This window comes from Podarcis vaucheri, assembly GCF_965113315.1.
Source record: "Podarcis vaucheri genome assembly, chromosome: 2".
NCBI classification, from domain to species: Eukaryota; Metazoa; Chordata; class Lepidosauria; order Squamata; family Lacertidae; genus Podarcis; species Podarcis vaucheri.
This window is the reverse complement of record NC_138760.1, coordinates 122092706-122112935: the sequence shown is the minus strand read 5'-3', so window position 1 is coordinate 122112935 and position 20230 is coordinate 122092706. Positions and strand designations below refer to the sequence as shown.

The 20230-nt window shown below is 48.3% G+C and overlaps 2 protein-coding genes across 3 annotated transcripts in view; both read right to left on the bottom strand.

Annotated features, from left to right (window-relative positions):
* The window catches only part of LOC309524632 (uncharacterized protein), a 100995-nt gene that overhangs the window by 39502 nt on the left and 41263 nt on the right, over positions 1-20230 (bottom strand). Inside the window, exons 1-2 of one of the 2 annotated variants that reach the window (XM_082209418.1) lie at positions 19564-20115; positions 16804-17184 (exon numbers count right to left, since the gene is read on the bottom strand). In XM_082209418.1, the coding sequence (XP_082065544.1) occupies positions 16804-17184; positions 19564-19725 (543 nt within the window). In that variant the 5' untranslated portion in view covers positions 19726-20115. Of the gene's footprint in view, positions 1-16803; positions 17185-19563; positions 20116-20230 lie in introns of those variants that run through there. The other variant, XM_082209417.1, reaches the window with a different exon arrangement.
* Positions 6457-14809, bottom strand: LOC309527535 (uncharacterized protein; the record flags this gene model as incomplete). The annotated part of the gene is made up of 3 exons (XM_082214361.1): positions 14387-14809; positions 11485-12219; positions 6457-6560 (listed from the first exon to the last, which is right to left on the bottom strand). Exons 1-3 carry the CDS (start codon positions 14640-14642, stop codon positions 6457-6459), a joined length of 1095 nt encoding a protein of 364 aa, XP_082070487.1. The 5' UTR covers positions 14643-14809.

The window sequence follows — 20230 nt, the reverse complement described above, 5'->3', positions numbered from 1 at the left end:
GACAGGAACGTGCAGCCGCTCTCGAATCCCCCTGGCTGGGCCCGTTTCCTGCCTCTCTGAGCATCGGAGCTCGCTGGCTGTGGGTGGGGCCCTGGGAGGCTGCGAGGCTGGATGCGCCCCCTTGCAAGGCGAGGGCTGCGAGACCGCCCTGCTGCTTCCCCTGCCCTCCAATTTGCAGCCCGCTGCTTCTGATCCTGGAGGTTCCGCTCTTAGCTGTCGGGGCAAATGGATTAGCCCGATGAGATCTGGTCCATTCCTAGCTCTGGAGCAGCAGGGAACAAGCTTTTTGCACCCTTATTTTGGGAGGGTCACCTGTACACAAATCACTGAGTTGTCTTATTGTCTTAACTCAGTCGGTAGAGCGTGAGGTGCTTTATCTCAAGGTTGTGAGTTCGAGTCCCATGTAAGAAAAAGCGGAAATAAAGTGTAATGTTACCTTCAAATTGTGTACACAATAGTCCGATGGTTTTTAGAGAAACCCAAAAACTTCCCCTTTCTATACCCTTTTGTTGTCATCAAGCAGTTGGTCCCTTACCTTTCCCGCCCCAACCTGGCCACAGTGATCCATGTGACGGTCACCTCCAGGCTAGACTACTGTAATTCGCTCTACGCAGGGCTGCCCTTGAAGCTGTCCCAGAAACTCCAGCGGGTGCAGAATGCTGCAGTGAGGCTGCTCACGGGGTCTCTGCCATGGGAGCATATTCACCCAGTGCTTTTCAAGCTGCACTGGCTCCTGGTGGAGTACAGGGTCAGATTCTGTAAATCAGGGACATCCCTGGAAGACAGTGGCACTTGGAGGGTCTGTCTTTCCCTGCTTTTTTCTTTGCTGTCTCTGGTCTCCTGCCTCCATTCAGCAGAGGAGGGAGCCTTCATACGGAGAAGGATCGGGGCCAACAGGGCATAGTTGGTGCCTTCAGATGACTGTAGTGAAGGGAGAACCGTTTGGAGGAACAGATTGTTGCAATTCTTGGAAAGGGATGGAAAGAGCACGGCTACATCGTGGTTTGGTTCTTCAGGTACTTGTTGTTCAAGTTGTTCCATGGAATTCCTGATCTGGACCTTGTGTGGGAAATGACACTCTTAGGGTCTTGAAGCAATGCCTTTCAACACAGCTCCATAACATTGATTGTGCCCTCATGTCAGGGCTGCTACCCAGTCCCAGCTCACATAGGACCACGCTAGCCAGCGTTCACGTTATAAGAGTCTTTATTGGGTTACAGGTTCCATTTCCGAACTGCAATGTGCAGCCCTACGTCTTCTATGTCAGACCGGCGAAGACCCGTCTGAGTCTCCGCCTCTAGCACACCAGCTTAATACCCTAGCCTTGCTCCACCTCCTGCACCTTTCCTTCCGTCTCTGGGTCCTTCTGCCCCCCGGGGTCTCCTCCTTCCTACTCTCTTCTGACGCTGACCCCCCGGACCCTTCCGCCTCCTTGCGGCGGGCTTTGGGACCTGGCTCACTCTCCGGGCTGCTTACTGCGCCAGCTTCCGCTGCATTTGAACTTGGCGCGCGCGCCCAACTCTCTACCTTCCTCTTGACCGTTTCCTCGCTCCCTGATGTGGGCGTGACTACTCCTGACTCATGCCCTCCCTCCTGCTGAAAGCCTCCGGAACCCGATGTCTGGTCCCCTTTCTCCCCGCTGCTCCCAGCTGGGCACGTTGGTCCCGATTTCCAGCTGCTGCTCTCTGATTCCTCTCTGGCCCCTTCTTCCTGGGGTGTCCCCCTGCTCTCCCCCCTTGCTCTGACCGCTGGCGCTCCCTTCTGGGAATCCTCGGACTCACTGGACAGGCTCGGGGATCTCGGGTCGTCATCCCCACTCATCCTTCCTTCGTATTCCTCCCCCTCGCTCTCTGTTTCCTCCCTTCTCTGCGTCTCTGCTCCTGAACCCCTGACACCTCACATTGATTGCTCCTTCTGGTGCGGGGATTTTGATCCAGAGAAGGAGCAGGGGGAGAAAAGTTAAGCAGAATACACCCCCCCCATGTCACCCTTAGGTGTGCTCAGCCTTCACCTGCTTCATGACTCCACCTTGCATGAGAAGGCAGGATGGAGCTCCAGGAAACAGGAAGTGGTCCTTCAACCGGCCAGGACATCTCACCATCACAGACAGGTCTAGTCACCTGCTGGGGAGTCAAGAGTGGGCCAGGGATGGCAGAGAGAGGAGGGAAAGGGGCCAGGGACAAAAGGATGGTAGGCTCTAGATGCTCCCTGTCAGCATCGCCCTTGAGCCAGTGCCACCAACTGGACTCATCCACTTCAGCCCCGACTGGGCTAGGCGAGCTGGGTAGCACTTCCAGAGACCACCTTCTGCACAGGAACAGGTCAAAGTGCTGTGGACTCACAGCTTAGAGTTGTGAGCACCAGATTCACTTCCACAAGAAGACAGTCGTCGCACAGCAGAGTATAGCAGAGTATAAACGACTCGGAGAGCAGCTCTGTAGAATATCTTCTTTATTCTATCTACAGCTATAATACACAACTATATACAGAGCTTAATGAGGTCTAAGCATAAATGAATGCTGAACCGCACTGAGTGCCTGCAGCTGCTCTTAGCAGCAACCCTATCTATACACACGATCTCTAACACTCTCTCCAACACACTGACTGACTGACTCTTTGATGTGTTGCTGAAGCAGAATAAGTAGAGAGCAGAACATTGCCCCTCCTCTCTGGAAAATCACGAGACTCATCAGGAGATTCTTTGATATGGGAAGGGTGAAATCTCCTCATTCCCTTGGACCCCTTCCTTGACACCAAGGGGAGCTCCTCTTCTGGGGCTAAAAGCATTGCTGTGGAGGTTTCATTTTTGTCATGATTGCAAGGGAAGAAGGGAAGGTAAAACCACCACCAACCACACACAAACACAAAGAACTGAATGAAAATAGCCCTGTCTGAGCGATTAGCTACCGGAGAGCATAATGTGGTGTTTAGTTGTGATGCTCACCTGCCTCCCTGGATGAGTCTTTTCTTGGGGTCAGGGAGCTGGGGGAGCAACATGAAGTTCCCAGGTTACATTTCCTTCTGGTCAGCTATTCCAGCTCTTGTCGCCTCCCCATTTCTTTATGGAGGGGCAAAAGCTATGCACTTTGTATAGACGCAAGTATAACCAACAACAAAATAACTCTGCAACCAATCAGAGGGAAACAATGCTGCTGGCACCAATCAAAGGCTAGCCCCCTTCCTCTGCAGGGCGGGGGAGAAGCCAGAAGGGAGGGAGGAAGTGCCGCCGTCAGGAAGAGAAAAAGAGAGAGAGAAATGGTGCAGCCCAAACTATATGAATCAGAACCATGAGGCAATTTCTGGACCCTCTGTGGGACGGATCCAGAACCCATTCGGGTCAGAACCAGCCCGTGGCCCTTAGATTGCTGACCTCTGTCCAGAGACTTCACAGCCATCTTCACTTCCTAGGAACTCTGGGAACTGTAGTTCTGGGAGGAACCTCTCAGAGGTTTCTGAGCCTCCTCAGCCAACTACAATTAGACATCCTGAGACTACAATTCCCAGAAAAGCTGGACCAAGGCCTTTAGCCACAGCCCTGACCAAATAACGGACCTCTCTCTTCTCTCCCACTCCACCTCCCACATTCACAACAAATCAGTCTCCCACTCCTCAGTCCCTTTCACTCATCTCCCCTAGCCCTAATTCTTTCACATTCCTTTAAAACATTTCTGTGAACTAAGGAACACAAAAAACACCCTCACTGGTCACCTTCCACGGGTCAAAAGCCAATGCAGAAAATATTTAATAAAAACAGCACAAAACAGGTACAAAAGAGCACAGAAAATAGGAGATGAGTTTTAAAAGCAATCCCAAATGAACATTTAACACAGGGACCTTTCATTCAGCTGGAAAATGCTATCTATCAGTAAAAAGCTCTTCAATAGATTATGCAAAGTTCAAGTAAAGAGTGTGGAGTTTGGAACTAACAGGGTTAAAACTCACTGGTGTCCTGTATCTGGTTCTGGGAGGAGCTGGGAGGAGCTACATGCCGAGAAGTGCGTCACAGGATGTTGTTCTGACGCTCTTCAGATCTGTCTCTGCAACGGACAGAGAAGCAGCCCAACTTAGAGGCTGCTGGGCGAGTGCTTTGGAAAAGCACAAAAACATGCCGGAATGTTCCGATGGTGTCTGACTGATTTATTGCTCTGTAAATAAAGCTACTAGAGATTAGAACGGACCGTCTCTGGACCTGATTTATCCCTATTCTCACACGGAAGCAGGACCGTTGCCGCTACTCTGCTATCTTGCCAGGTCATTTTTTCCCAGCAGAGTTCTCACAGGGAAGAGTGACTGGACGGCAAATTATCTTCACTCTAAGAGGTTATGGATGATCCGCGTCTCCTGATAAGTGTGAGAAGGGAGGAAGGCTGCCAGCTTTGAGTTGCTGTGATCTCCTGCCAGGGAGGGCAGTGAGGAATGCTGGTGATCGGAGCCAAGAGCCAAGAGAGACGGCTGCTTCGGAGGAGGTCCAGCTTGATGGCAAACTTGTGAGTACGCTTGAAAGCCCCTGGGGGAGGAGATGGCTGCTGCTCAGGCACAGCAGGGCCATGAAAGCTTCAACATCCCCTTCGAAAGGCTCAATGGAGCCAATTGGGAGGACTGGTCCAAGCGCATGTATTATTGGCTGGAGGGAAAGCAGCTGTGGGAATGCACACAGGCCGATCCAGTCGTGGCCGGGCCCAATGCAGCAGCTGCAGAAGTGGAGAGGGCTGCAGCAGCGGCAAAGAAAGATAAGAAGGCCATGTCCCATGTGGTGATGGCGATTGAAGCGTCGCAGCTCCCCCATATTGATGGCTTACGTACCTGTCATCAGATATGGTCTGCTCTGACTAGAATACATCAGAGGACCACAGCTGGGGCAAAGATCCATGTGATACGTTCTCTGTTTGAGAAGAGGCTGTCCCCAGGGGAGCCGATAAGGGATCACATTGCTCAGATGCTGACCATCTTCAGTAAGCTGCGTCAGCTCAATGTGCCCTTCCCAGATGAACTTAAAGCTTATATGCTTTTAAGCTCTTTGGACAGGAGTTATGAGAACTTGGTTCTAACGATGGAAACGATGCCGCCGCAGGATCTTACGATCGAATATATTAGCGGCCGCTTGATTGACGAAGAATCAAAGCGCCAGAGGGCTGTGAAAGAGGGCGCAGGCTGCACCCCAAGAAAGAGCGGGGGGGCAGCAGCCAGGAGTGGCGAGGACTGTGTGAGAGCCTTTGTTTCAAAGAGATGCTATCGGTGTGGCAGCAACACACATCTGGTCCGCAATTGTCCGCTAGAGGCGCAGGATGGCGGCAAGGACTCTGGCCGGCGTGGAATGTCAACAAAGCAGGTTCCCAGGGCCGGTTCTCACCAGAGACGTGGGAAAGCAGCAGGCCACAATAAAGACAAGGCGTCTTATCACCTCACAGCTGCATTCGTCTCCCTGGGAAGCAGCGAAAGCCCTAGTCGGGGGAAGGCTGTGGCCATGGCAACCAGGAAGGGCACTGACAGTGGGGGTGCAACCAACGCCATGGCATCTTTGGAAAACAGCCAGAGAGACACCTTTTCTCTGATCATCGATTCAGGAGCTTCGCATTGCCTCGTTAACTCCAGAGTGCTCCTGAGGAACTGCAAGACAGTTAAAACTGCACGCTCTGTTATTTTAGCAGATGGGTCAAAAAGACCACTGACTGAATCTGGGTCTTTGTTTTGCTCTTTTCTAGGTTGTGAAGTGCCAGCTTATTATGTCCCGGAACTCGCCCATTCTCTTTTGAGTGTGTCAGCATTATTGGCTATTGGAATTGATGTCTTATTCTCTAACAATTTGTGCTCTTTTTACAGGGATGGGAAGAAGATCTACAGTGTTGAGAGGAAAGACAGGCTCTTTCTGGTGGAGCTGCCCATTGAAAATGGGGCTGGTGGGAAAATGGGACTGGTGGAAAATGTGGCTAGTGGGTCCATTGATAATGCCCAAGTGCAGTGTGCTAATGTCCCACCACACAATGATTGTATCCATCTGTGGCACAGGAAATTTGGGCACGCAGCATGGTCGTATGTGCGTAAAGCTGCAGAGAACACAATTGGGTGTAGGTTCAAGGCATGTGACAAATTCCTAGATTGTCAAGCCTGTAAGCAATCAAAGGTCACAACATGCACATACCCCAGGTCAGAGAGAAGGACCAGCAAACCTTTTGAACTGGTCCATGCAGATTTGTCAGGGCCCATGCCAACACCTTCTTTAGCTGGGTCTAAATGGATTCTGATTCTGATTGATGATTTTTCGAGACACACCTGGCTGTTTACGCTTAGATGCAAATCAGAAGCAGCTGCACTGATCAGGGATTGGATCACAGCGGTAGAGCTGCGTTTCTCTACCAGGGTGATTTCCTTTCAATCTGATCGCGGGGGGGAATTCACAGGTTCTGCGCTGCAATCGTTTTTCAGGCAGAAAGGTATCAGTCATCGTTTGACTGCCCCCTACTCTCCGCAACAGAACGGGTTGGCGGAGAGGAAGTTTCGCACTTTACAGGAATCAGCGCATGCTATGTTGGCAGACTCGGGATTGCCACAGCGCTTCTGGGCTGAAAGTTATAAGACAGCATGCTTTGTGCAGAACAGGGTGTTCAATTCAAGTGTAGGAGACACACCGTACTTTCTGCTTCATGGAAAGAAACCGAAGGTGGACTTTCTGCACGTTTTTGGTTCGCAGGCTTGGGTTCTGGTTCCAAAGGCCATGCGCAGAAAGGGTGAGCCAAGGTCTAGGAAGATGATCTTTGTAGGCTATGAGCCGGGTTCAAAGGCGTGGCGTTTCGCATACCCTGCTGGCGACCAGTCTAAGCTGCTTATTAGCGGCAGTGCTGAGTTTTGCGAGCAGAGTGGGTGGAAACGTCTTCACGGAAACCCAGATGTTCTGTTAGACTCAGGTGATGAGGAGGAGGAGGACGAGGCTGAACCTGTTGCTGAGGCGCACGGTCAACAGCCACAGAGTCCAGAGCAGGGATCTCCAAGGCAGAGGCCTCAAACCTCTCCAAAAGGGAGTCCCAAGACCCCTCCACAGGTCTCTGTAAAGTCTGAGCCAAGGAGTGAACCATCCTCACCGGCAGAACCAGCTGTACGCCCAAAACGGCGCAGCAGGTCAGAGGGGGAGGTTTCTGACACAGGAGATGGTAGGGCTGATCCAGGTGAATCAGGCGCAGGTCCGGAATTCACTCTGAGGAGGTCAGCTAGGTCAACCAAGGGTAAGCCTCCTGAAAGGTATGAAGCCACTAGTGTTTGGGTTGGTGTGGCTAGGTGTGAGCCTGAATCCTTTGAGGATGTTCAGAAGTTGCCTCAGGAAGAAGCTAGCAAATGGCGTGAGGCGATGCAGAAGGAGATGAACTCAATGAAGTCTCTTGGTGTGTTCTCACTAACTCAGCTGCCGGCTAACCAGCGAGCTGTTAGTTGTAGGTGGATTTACCGCTTGAAACCCACAGAAACGGGAGAACCACAGTACAAAGCGAGATTAGTGGCACGTGGATTCACACAGAAAAAGGGTGTCCACTTCACAGAGGTTTATTCGCCGACCTCAAGAGCGGAGACTTTGAGAATGTTTTTGGCGATAGCAGCACAGAGAGGTTGGAAGGTGAACCATTTTGATGTAGATGTTGCCTACCTAAATTCAGATCTCCAGGAGGAGTTGTACATGCTTCCTCCTCCAGGGTTTGAAGTCAGTGAGCAAGGAGTCGTGTGGCGGTTGCACAAATCCATCTATGGATTACGCCAATCTGCCAGGAATTGGAATATGTGCCTACATGAAGCCTTAGAGGAGCTAGGTTTTAAGAGGTCTGTTGCAGACAGTTGCCTGTACCTGAAGAGGTCAGGAGAGACACAGGAAGTGATTCTTGTCTTTGTTGATGATATCTTAATGATGGCACAGACTAGTGAGCAGGTGAAGAAGTTTGCTAGGGAACTTGGAAAGCGGTTCAAGCTGAAGCAGCTTGGGGATGTCAAATCCTACTTAGGTGTTCAGATAGCGAAGACTGAGGATGGTAGCTTTTTGCTTAGCCAGAAAGGTAAGATTGAACAGTTGCTTGAGAAGTTCAGGATGTCTGATTGTGCAGGTGCCAGGTCACCCATGGAAGCTGGATACGTAAAGGAATTTCAGCAAGTAGAACGCGCTGCGTTTGAAAATACTGAAGTATTTCAGTCAGCCCTAGGGAGTTTGTTGTACTTGTCTCAGTGGAGCAGACCAGACATTGCATTTGCTGTCAATCTGCTCAGCAGAGAGGCATCAAACCCCAGTGTGCAAGCCTGGAATGGCATCAAGAGAGTTCTGAGGTATTTGCAGGAAACCAAAGACTTTTGTCTTAGGTTGCCAGCTCAAGGAGAAGTAAAGCTGAATTGCTTTGTGGATTCGGATTGGGCTAACTCTGAAGACCGCAAATCAGTGTCAGGCCTAGTGGTGAAGTTTGGGGACTCTGTAGTTGGGTGGAGGTCCCGGAAGCAAAGTCTCATAGCGCTTTCATCTACTGAAGCCGAGTTCAGTGCGCTATCAGATGCTTGCAGAGAGCTGGAGTTCTATGTGTGTTTGGTCAAGGAAATCTGTGGAGAGAATTGTCTACCCGTTGTGGTGCATGAAGACAATCAACCTTGCCTCAAATTGGCTGAGACGGGGCAATTCAAGGCGAGGACCAAACATTTGGACATACGTTTCCGGAATGTATGTCAGAGCGTTCATGAGGGACTAGTTGCTCTGAAATACTGTCCCTCAACAAAGAACCTCGCTGATGGTTTCACAAAACCATTAACCTTCCAGAAGCACGAGGAGTTCTGTGAGGGTCTGTGTATGGGGAAAGCATTGTTGACTGTTGTCTCCAGATGCAGGACAAGAGGGGGTGTGGAGTTTGGAACTAACAGGGTTAAAACTCACTGGTGTCCTGTATCTGGTTCTGGGAGGAGCTGGGAGGAGCTACATGCCGAGAAGTGCGTCACAGGATGTTGTTCTGACGCTCTTCAGATCTGTCTCTGCAACGGACAGAGAAGCAGCCCAACTTAGAGGCTGCTGGGCGAGTGCTTTGGAAAAGCACAAAAACATGCCGGAATGTTCCGATGGTGTCTGACTGATTTATTGCTCTGTAAATAAAGCTACTAGAGATTAGAACGGACCGTCTCTGGACCTGATTTATCCCTATTCTCACACGGAAGCAGGACCGTTGCCGCTACTCTGCTATCTTGCCAGGTCATTTTTTCCCAGCAGAGTTCTCACAGGGAAGAGTGACTGGACGGCAAATTATCTTCACTCTAAGAAAGAGCGCCTGGAATGCTGATCTACAAGACAAGGGCAGCCCATCATTTTGGCAGTGAAAGGCGGACCTGAAAACTCAACAGATTCAACACACACCTTGAGCATTGCAGATTCACACTCTCTCCCTGTTTATCTAGCAAAAAGTTGCCACTTACTTTGTACATTTAGTATATGTGACCTTCATTACTTTAATACGTATATATGTGTATACAAATTTAAGTAGAAACACTAAAACATCATTCCATGCATTTACAACTGATTTCCCCCTTTAGGAGTTTCTTGATGTAAGTAGTGAACCCTGAGTGAAAAACTCCATACATTTATATTGTTTTCCCCATGTGAATTTACTAATGAATATTAAGGTCTCCACTCCCTCTGAAGCCGTTTCCCCATTCAATAAACCCGTAGTTTTCATTGTGTGTGTGTTAGCTGATGTCTTCTAAGGTGTTCATTTTTACTGAAGCTATTTGCACAATCCACACATTTAAATGGTTTCTCCCCCGTGTGAGTTTGTGGATGTATTCTAAGTTTCCCACTTTCACTGAAGCACGTTCCACATTCAATACATTTAAACGGTTTCTCCCGTGTGTGAGTTCGTTGGTGTATTCTAAGAGTTCCACTTTCACTGAAGCACGTTCCACATTCAATACATTTAAATACATTTGGTCCAGTGTGAGTTTGTTGATGTATTCTAACTTTCCCACTTTCACTGAAGCTCTTTCCACATTCAATACATTTAAATGGTTTCTCCCCAGTGTGAGTTCCTTGATGTATTCTAAGTGTCCCACTTTGACTGAAGCTCTTTCCACATTCAATACATTTAAATGGTTTCTCACCTGTGTGAGTTCATTGATGTATTCTAAGTGTCCCACTTTGACTGAAGCTTTTTCCACATTCAATACATTTAAATGGTTTCTCCCCTGTGTGAGTTCGTTGATGTATTCTAAGTGCCCCACTTTGACTGAAGCACTTTCCACATTCAATACATTTAAATGGTTTCTCACCTGTGTGAGTTCGTTGATGTATTCTAAGTTTCTCACTTTCACTGAAGCTTTTTCCACATTCGATACATTTAAATGGTTTCTCCCCTGTGTGAGTTCGTTGATGTATTCTAAGTGCCCCACTTTGACTGAAGCTCTTTCCACATTCAATACATTTAAATGGTTTCTCCCCTGTGTGAGTTCGTTGATGTATTCTAAGTGCTCCACTTTCACTGAAGCACTTTCCACATTCAATACATTTAAATGGTTTCTCCCCAGTGTGAGTTTGTTGATGCATTCTAAGTTTCTCACGTTCCCTGAAGCTTTTTCCACATTCGATACATTTAAATGGTTTCTCCCCAGTGTGAGTTCGTTGATGTCTTCTAAGTGCTCCATTCTTATTGAAGCTTTTTCCACATTCAATACATTTAAATGGTTTCTCCCCTGTGTGAGTTCGTTGGTGTATTCTAAGGACTCCATATTGCCTGAAGCTCTTTCCACATTCAATACATTTAAATGGTTTCTCCCCCGTGTGAGTTCGTTGATGTCTTCTAAGTGCTCCATTCTTACTGAAGCTTTTTCCACATTCAATACATTTAAATGGTTTCTCCCCAGTGTGAGTTTGTTGATGTATTCTTAGTTTCCCACTTTCACTGAAGCTCTTTCCACATTCAATACATTTAAATGGTTTCTCCCCAGTGTGAGTTCGTTGATGTATTCTAAGGACTCCATATTGACTGAAGCTTTTTCCACATTCAATACATTTAAATGGTTTCTCCCCTGTGTGAGTTCGTTGGTGTATTCTAAGTGATCCACTTTCACTGAAGCACTTTCCACATTCAATACATTTAAATGGTTTCTCACCTGTGTGAGTTCGTTGATGTATTCTAAGTTTGTCACGTTCACTGAAGCTTTTTCCACATTCAATACATTTAAATGGTTTCTCCCCTGTGTGAGTTCGTTGATGTATTCTAAGTGCCCCACTATGACTGAAGCTTTTTCCACATTCAATACATTTAAATGGTTTCTCCCCTGTGTGAGTTCGTTGATGTATTGTAAGTGCCCCATTTTGACTGAAGCACTTTCCACATTCAATACATTTAAATGGTTTCTCACCTGTGTGAGTTCGTTGATGTATTCTAAGTGCTCCACTTTCGCTGAAACTCTTTCCACATTCAATACATTTAAATGGTTTCTCCCCTGTGTGAGTTCGTTGGTGTACTCTAAGTGTTTTATTCTTACCGAAGCTTTTTCCACATTCAATACATTTAAATGGTTTCTCCCCAGTGTTAGTTCGTTGATGTCTTCTAAGGACTCCATATTGACTGAAACTCTTTCCACATTCAATACGTTTAAATGGTTTCTCCCCTGTGTGAGTTCGTTGATGTATTCTAAGGACTCCATATTGACTGAAGCTCTTTCCACATTCAATACATTTAAATGGTTTCTCCCCAGTGTGAGTTCGTTGGTGTATTCTAAGGACTCCATATTGCCTGAAGCTCTTTCCACATTCAATACATTTAAATGGTTTCTCCCCAGTGTGAGTTCGTTGATGTCTTCTAAGGACTCCATATTGACTGAAACTCTTTCCACATTCAATACTTTTAAATGGTTTCTCCCCTGTGTGAGTTCGTTGATGTATTCTAAGGACTCCATATTGACTGAAGCTCTTTCCACATTCAATACATTTAAATGGTTTCTCCCCCGTGTGAGTTCGTTGGTGTATTCTAAGTGTTCGACGGTCATTGAAGCTCTTTCCACATTCAAAACATTCAAATCCTTTCTCCCCCGTATTAGTTCGTTGATATATTCTAAGTTTTCCACTTTCACTGAAGCCCTTTCCACATTCCATACATTCAAATAGTTTCTCTCCTTTGTGAGTTTGTTGTTGTATCCTCAGTTTCTTTCTTCTTCCCAATGAATTCACATGTGGCTCCATAGAATTCTGACTTTCATCTTCCTCACCTGTTTGGGAGTCTGGGAGGAAAGAGAATCCTGTTAGACTTTCAAGAAAGACAAAAAGGGAACTGAACACATGTCAATCCCAGTCTGCACCTTCTCTCATTTTAACACTGTCTCCATTCTCCACTGTCCTCTCCAGGTTTCAAATTTTTAGGAATTAATATGAGATAATGGCAAGAGTAACACATGATCACTCCATTCACACTTGGTAAAGCACCATCATTTTATAATACAGATCTATGGTGGAATTGGCTTTTTAGACACATCTATTTTTACTTTCTATTTTACTTTCTGGGGGACGCGGGTGGCGCTGTGGGCTAAAGCCTCAGCGCCTAGGGCTTGCCGATCGAAAGGTCGGCGGTTCGAATCCCCGCGGCGGGGTGCGCTCCCGCTGCTCGGTCCCAGCGCCTGCCCACCTAGCAGTTCGAAAGCACCCCCGGGGGCAAGTAGATAAATAGGTACCGCTTACCAGCGGGAAGGTAAACGGCGTTCCGTGTGCGGCTCTGGCTCGCCAGAGCAGCGTTGTCACGCTGGCCACGTGACCCGGAAGTGTCTTCGGACAGCGCTGGCCCCCGGCCAATAGATGTGAGATGGGCGCACAAACCCCAGAGTCTGTCAAGACTGGCCCGTTCGGGCAGGGGTACCTTTACCTTTACCTTTATTTTTACTTTCTAAAGTGAAGAAATGATCTCAGGCTCAAGTAACGGTATCTCCCTTGTGAAATAAATAAAACTTAAGTGCTACATGTAACTCTAAAAATATTGCACTATATTGGAACCTAAGAAGAGCCTTCTGGATCAGGCAAAGGCCCACCTAGTCCAGCATCCTCTTCTCACAGAGGCCAACCAGATGCCTGTGGGAAACCGGCAAGCAGGACTGGAGCACAAGAGTCTTCTCTGCCTTCCTGTGCTTTCCAGAAACTAGTATCAAGAAGCATTATTGCCTAGGACCGCGAGGGCAGAGCAGAGACGTCAGTCTTATCCTTTTTTTCAAGCTATCCATGTTGCTGGCCGTCACTGTCTCCTGTAGGATAGATTCCATAAATGAACTATGCTTCTGTTTATTCATCTTTGCAGCCGTTATAGGCTGATAAATGTATTATGGCCTAAGCTTTTGTGGGCTGCAGTCTGACAAAGTGGACTCTTGACCAGGAAAGCTGGTGCCACTATAAACTTCTGAGTCTCTTTGTTGGCTTTGTGTACTTCTGTTGGAATTTGCTCCAAGGTTGTACCACAGTATCTCCATGGAAGCTTAGGAACGGACAAAATTACAGGGTGTCAGCTCTGTGAATCTCAAGCCTCTCGTGCCTCCGCTGACAAAGCCTGAGAATGCAAGAGATGTGATTCAGTTGGAATGTGAAGCAGGGGAGGAGCAGCCAAGCTGCAGCAGGAGCAAAGAACAAAGAGCAGGAAGAGGGGGTGCCGACGGGGGTGGGGTGGGGGCACAGACTGTTATCTCCGGTGAAGACTGAGCTCCACAGTGATTTGTGAGTTTGAGCAATAAACCTGAGATAATTACTACTGGAGTTGTCTCGCGTCTGTGCGGGAGAACCAAGCCATTACACAGGGGCGCCATAAATTATAATCCCACTCTCTCCCTCCCTCCCTCTCACACACAACCCCAGTCTGTAAGATTGGCAAGTTTACACAATTTGCTTAGAATACCATCCGCTCTTTGACTTTATATGCCCAATCCTAAGTGTAGAGCCTCCAGTTACAGGAATCCTGTATTATGATAACTGGTCCTTTGTCCCTTAACCGCACCAAACTGGGGAGGTGCATGCATTTATTGTGTTTTGATGCTGGTGGAATTTATCATTCTGACCCTGTCTCTAAAAAATAAGAGTAATAGAAACAATTTAAATACATTAATTATAAATAATTATGTGAAGCATTTCTGTTCCCCTTCACCCATTTTTTTAGGATTGGTGTGCAACATCATTATCATCAATTATTCCCACCGTGGAAATAACACCTAAGATTTCAAAGCCTGGAGGAAGAAAATCTGCCCCCACTACTTTAGGAAAAGGATTCAAGAAACAAAGAGCTGCTTCGGAGAAGGCCTTACCTCTTCCTTCTTCCTGTCAGGAACTTCCTTCCATTTGTCTCCTCTCCATCTTTTCCTCTTTCTCCCTCCACCATCCATCTGTCCCTGTCCCCATCTCCTCTCAACTGGAACTCACCAGATTTCTCCAAGGGTCCTGGGAGGGAATGCTCAGAGTTTGTGGGGAGGGATGCGGGAGAGAGCCTGACCAGGTCACCCGTCCATCTTCCTCCTTCCATCCTGGCCAGGGTTGCAGGTTCAGTCTCAGCTAGGTTTGCAGGTTCAGCTTCCTGAGGAGTGCAGAATCCAGAGCAAGTTGCAGCTTCCTGGGAGGGAGGGAAGAAGAAGCCAAGGGAGTCTGAGAGCCCCTGCAGGGATTCTCCTGCCCAAGACATTCTACTGCCCCTGGAGAAGCCCCAATTGGGCACCCCTTTCCCAAGGGCACCCCCTTCCCAAGGTGCATTTTCAAACACCTTTGGCAATTCTTTTCACCTGCCTGTCCCACCTCCCTTCCTAAGGCTGGCATGGTATGTACATTAGTGGCCTGAGAGTAGATTCCTGGGAACTTAAAAGTTAATCTGCAAAGGACTGCTCTGAATACATGGGTAGCCCTTGCAGAGAGAAGAAGGAAGCCCCTTCCTTGCATCTGGACCCCTTGGGAGAGGCGGGGGATCCGCCCACTGCTCCCTCTGCCCTCGCTGCCTCTTCCTCTGTCCTCCTGCCCTGCAAACACCCTTTGCTCTTGTTTCTCAGGGGAGAGAGGCAGAAAGAGCCTTCAAACCCATCCTAGATGGCAAGTTCGTAAGATAAGCACTTTGGAGCACTGCTTGCTCCTACTATGTGTGTGTCTCTGTGTGTTTGGACCTAGAGGACAACATACATGTTTACACCACATGATTCCTTAAAGAGGGCGATTCTTTAAAACTGAAGGCCATTTCTACGAAATGGAAGACTTCCGAAGGCAGCCTTTTACAGGGAAATTTTTGCTTGTTTTTATATTGTTGGAAGCTACCCAGATGGGCAGAGGTAACCCAGTCAGATAGGCAGGAAGTAAATAATAATAATAATAATAATAATAATAATAATAATTGCTTCCTAAGCCTATCCTGGGACGTGGGTGGCACTGTGGGTTAAACCACAGAGCCTAGGACTTGCCGATCAGAAGGTCGGCGGTTTGCATCCCTGTGACGGGGTGAGCTCCCGTTTCTCGGTCCCTGCTCCTGCCAACCTAGCAGTTCGAAAGCACATCAAAGTGCAAGTAGATAAATAGGTACCGCTTTGACAGAAAGGTAAGCAGCGTTCCCGTGCACTGCTCTGGTTCGCAAGAAGCGGCTTAGTCATGCTGGCCACATGACCCAAAAAGTGTACGACGGCTCCCTCGGCCAGTAAAGCGAGATGAGCTCCGCAACCCCAGAGTCGGCCACGAATGGACCTAATGGTCAGGGGTCCTTTACCTTTTTAAGCCTGTCCTGATTGGCATGCTGATCACAGACTCTGTCCAAACAACCCCTTTGAATGCAACAGGGCTTCCTATTTTTACTGCTATCAGTGGGAACAGTCAAACCACGAAGCCACTGATCAACCAGAGTTTCCTGTTTTGACCAAGCAGAGTTTGAAGTTAGCTTAATATCCCAGCTTATTCCAAAGCTGCCAGCTGCAGTTTCCTGGTTTGGGCAAAATGGAAGGTTTGTTAGCTATGGCTCATAAGAGATTGCCTGGTTTCATCACAGTTCACCATCAGGGTTGGCCCAATCATGAGATAAGCTGGGACAATTAGGTCAGGAGGCAGATGCAGGGAGAGATGGGACCAGCACATTCCCAGCTCCCGTTTGATAGCCTTGCTGTCAGTGCAGGACCACACCTGGTAAATTTGTGCAACTACCCATTTAGAGTCTTTTTCTTTTGCCCTCTCTCACTAAAGGTTGGGTGGCGGTCCTTCATGGAGTGATGCATTCTGGTTGTGGGGGCCAGGAGACTGCGGTGGTGGCTAGAGTTTTTGGTTTTAATCTTGAGTCAACTTAGGTTGTATCACATCTTTGCTGCAGCAATGCATTAATAACTGTTCCTATTTTTAACCCAGATTTTCAGGCTGTGATTCAGTCACCTGAACCTGACCATTATCCTAATAAATCTTGTAACAACCTTGCAAAATAGGCCAGTGTTATTTAATGCAAGTACACATGGGATCGCTGAGGCTGCAAGACATGCAAAGAGATTTACCTCAGTGGGGAGAAAAGAGCATTTTGGAAATGAAGGCAATTTAGAGGAGGAAAATGAGGATTGGTGGCAGATCACCTCTTCTGACGTAGCTTCTGCTCTGATAAAATTCAGAGTCCCCTCCAGCTGTTTAAGTAAAGTAAGAACATCAGGAGATAGGATCACAAACCTCCCATGTATAAGAAAGTTTGGTCTAGCAAGCCTTTTAAAAGTGGATTAGAGAGAAAGTGCAGGGAGGAGGAATATTCACCACCAAAGCTAAACAGAACCTCCATGTCTAGAGGCAGTGGACCTGTGACCTCCAGGTGCTGGAAACCCAGGTGAGAGGAGGGCACTTACCTTTCCCAGAAGCCCCTCAGTGTCTGGGAGCAGGGTCTGGTCTGTCCCCCCTGCTCTCCCACTGGGCCACTGACTGGCATCCGCAGCTCCCCTGAAAGGGAGGACACCATCCCCAGATTGGCGAGGACTGGGAGCCTGTGGGGTTTCCCACTTTGAACGAGGGGGCTGCATCGTCTTCAGGAAATCCTGCTTCTGGGCCTCCCAGTGCTGCTGCGGCTGCCCCTCCACTGCCTCCTGCTTAATCTGACATAAATCTGCCCGAGGCAGAAGATCCCTGATGGTCCCAACTTGGCCGGCAGGAGGTTTCTTTCCTTTGTACTTCAGTCTCTCCCTTTGAATGGGTCTCCTGGGTCCCTGCTCTTCCATTTTTACGCCACCCTGCTGGAAAAGAAATAAACACAAAGTAAAATAAAACCCAAGAATAAAAACAAAAGTCCATTTTTTAACCATTTGCCAGTTTTTGAAATATATTATTACTCTTTCTATTTCTAATGTTCAGGCTGTGAATGACAATCATGTCACCCAAACGGCTCCTCCCAGGGAGAAGGGGAAGTTATCCAAAGACTGGGGGAAACATCAAGGTTTATGGAAGTACAAATAATATTTGGGGGGGGGGGGACCAAGGCAGAGGGAGGGAAATCCAAAAACAACCCAGTGAGAGGACTGAGCCTGTTAAGTGGACAGGGAATGCTGATCCTGGCTGCAACTTCTAGCATGTTGGAAAGGCAGCAACAGATCTTTGTATATGAATAAGGCTGCAACAGACCCAGCTAACATTTAAAGTACATGGCTTCACCCAAGAAATCCTGCCAGCTGCAGTTTGTTAGGGGTGTTGAGAACTCTAGCAATAAACTACAGGTCCTGTGGTTCTCTGGGGGAAGCCACGTGCTTTAAATGTATGGTATCTGCACAGTCTAAGAAACAAACAGGCAAAAGGAATATTGACCAACAAAATCAAACAACCCACTCCAAAATATTTTATATTTTATGGTCACAAACTCTTTACTGAAGATATTCTAACTTGCAGTCCATTGGCTGCATATGGCTTGCCAAGCCTCAGGGTGTGTCCTGCTAGTCCCTGCCATTTCCATCTCCTGATCTGATCATAGGATGAAGATCTCTGTCTGTCCCGGAGAGAAAGATGCCTAAGGGGCCCTTAGAGAGATCTTTTCAACTCCAATTTCAGCACAAACCAGCACAGGGCTGAAATGGGGCAAAAGGAAAATAAATGATCCCTCTGGCTGCTCTTTAAAGAGGATTTCTAAAGAACAATCTGAAGGGTCTTTTTCCCACAGATCTCCTTGCTAATTCAGAAGGGTCTTCTTGTGCTCTTATTTTTCCCCACCCCAGAACTGGGGTTGGAAGGTCTAAACATGCTGATTGTGTTTGCAAGACTTGTATGTATGCTAGATGGCATGTCTGGTGAGTTTGTGCAGCACCTCTGGCGTGTGTGCATGTGACTTTATGGTCTGCATCTCTTTTCTGTGTGCGCATGCATGTGCATACGTTGGCCACAAAGCTCACTGGAATGTGGCCTCCAGAATCAATGCAGCTTTCCTCCTGCTCTATCAGAAAGAAGAATGAAATCTGAGACTATCAAGAGGAGAGAACTCCTGGATCTACAGAGTTAATGTTCTCAACATTCTATGGACACAAACTGCAATGAGATTTCCCTTTAATTGCTTTGAGAATTTTTCCCTTAAATATATGAAGCAGTATATAAATGAAATGAGTAATAATCTGAACATGAATAGCTAATTTCAATTTCGCCTTCCTCAGTCTTTTACAATATTGTCTTCAATGTATCATTAATTCATTTCCATATGCCACACTTCTTAAGAATCCTCCTTTCCTCTGCATTCTCAAAACTGTCACCCACTTCAACCCTCAGCCTTCATCTCAAAACTCTGCTGCCTTACTAAGGTGGAAATAAAACCTTTAATGAAACAGGTTTAAGCCTCTCTCACTGATTTACACGCAGACACAAGAGGTCACTAACTTTGATAGCTTGGGAAAAGATCAGATGCGTTCTCCGGGAAATAGGTCTATTAGATGTTTTATTAGCCTTGACAGAACAACAGAACCTCCATGTGTAGGCACAGTGTACCTTGATGGGAGGAAGGCAAAAGAAGCCATTTCCTTGCTAAATGAATCTGATGGACATCATTGCCACAAGATGCGGTGATGGTGGCGGCAAAGAGAGCTTTCAAAGGCGATCAGACTAATTCACCAAGGAGGGCGATAGGTTTATCAATGGCACTGGCAGAGGAGGGGGGGCAGGAGTAGTGGCCTGCAAAGGGTGTCAGGGGGGCTGCAGGGTGAGAGGGACACCTCCCCGTTGCACTGCTCTTCCATTTCCCCCCTGCCTCCCCTTCCCTCTCCGCCGTGGGGAGGACCGTGGAAGAGGACGGGGCTCCCTGCTGAGGGACAGGGAGAGGGGCGGCAAAAGCCCCAGGTACGCCGCTGATCCGTGAGCGACTATATGCATCGTCCATCGGGAAGCAGCAGCTGCCTTGGACCCCTCATTCTGCCCCTTGAGCCCAGGACTGAAGGGAGCAGCTCCCCAGGGTCTCCGGCAGGGTCCGTGCCAGCCTGAGCCAGAGATGTTTGCCCCTGCGCCCTCCTGCAGATGCCCTGCCCCTCAGCTGCGCCCCTTCCCCTTCCTGCCCGGGTGGGGGGGGCGCCCTGCAGCCTCTGGCTCCACTCGGGGCCTGATCCTGCCAGGCGCACGTGCTCTCCTCCTCCTCCCGCCTCCTGCACCTCGGACTCCTCGCTCCGTCCCTGCTCCGGAATCCGGCTCCTCTCCGGGGAAACTCGCCAGGCCACGGGCCGCTGCTCCTCCGCTCTCCTCGGCGGGGGACAGGAAAGTGCAGCCGCTCTCGAGTCCCCCTGGCTGGCCCCGTTTCCTGCCTCTCTGGGCATCGGAGCTCGCTGGCTGTGGGTTGGGCCCTGGGAGGCTGCGAGGCTGGATGCGACCCCTTGCGCTGTCCCTCAAAATTTATTGTATCATTGGAATCTACCTGGCATCTTATATGCTATCCAGAATGTTGCACAAATAAGTCTCCTTGTGATCCGATGTGCAGTCACTGGTTTCCTCATCAGCAAATATTTCCAGAAAGCTGGGACGATGCCACCCTGCAGCCATAGCTGTCAATTTTCAGATTTGAAAATAAGGGATCAGCATCCTCACCTGTCCCGGGGACAGTCTACAGGATACCTAACAATCCGGGATAGCAGCGGGAAATGGCACTGGAATAAGGGAATTTCCCGCAAAAAAAGGGAAGGTTGACAGCTATGCCTGCAGCCCGAATGGAGGAGGCAGTCCAGTTCCCAGCTCTGCTGGTTGGGATCATGCAATCACTTAGCTCCAGCAACCGACCTTTCCAAACCCTCCAACATTTCTCTGATGAAAATAGGGACATCCCAT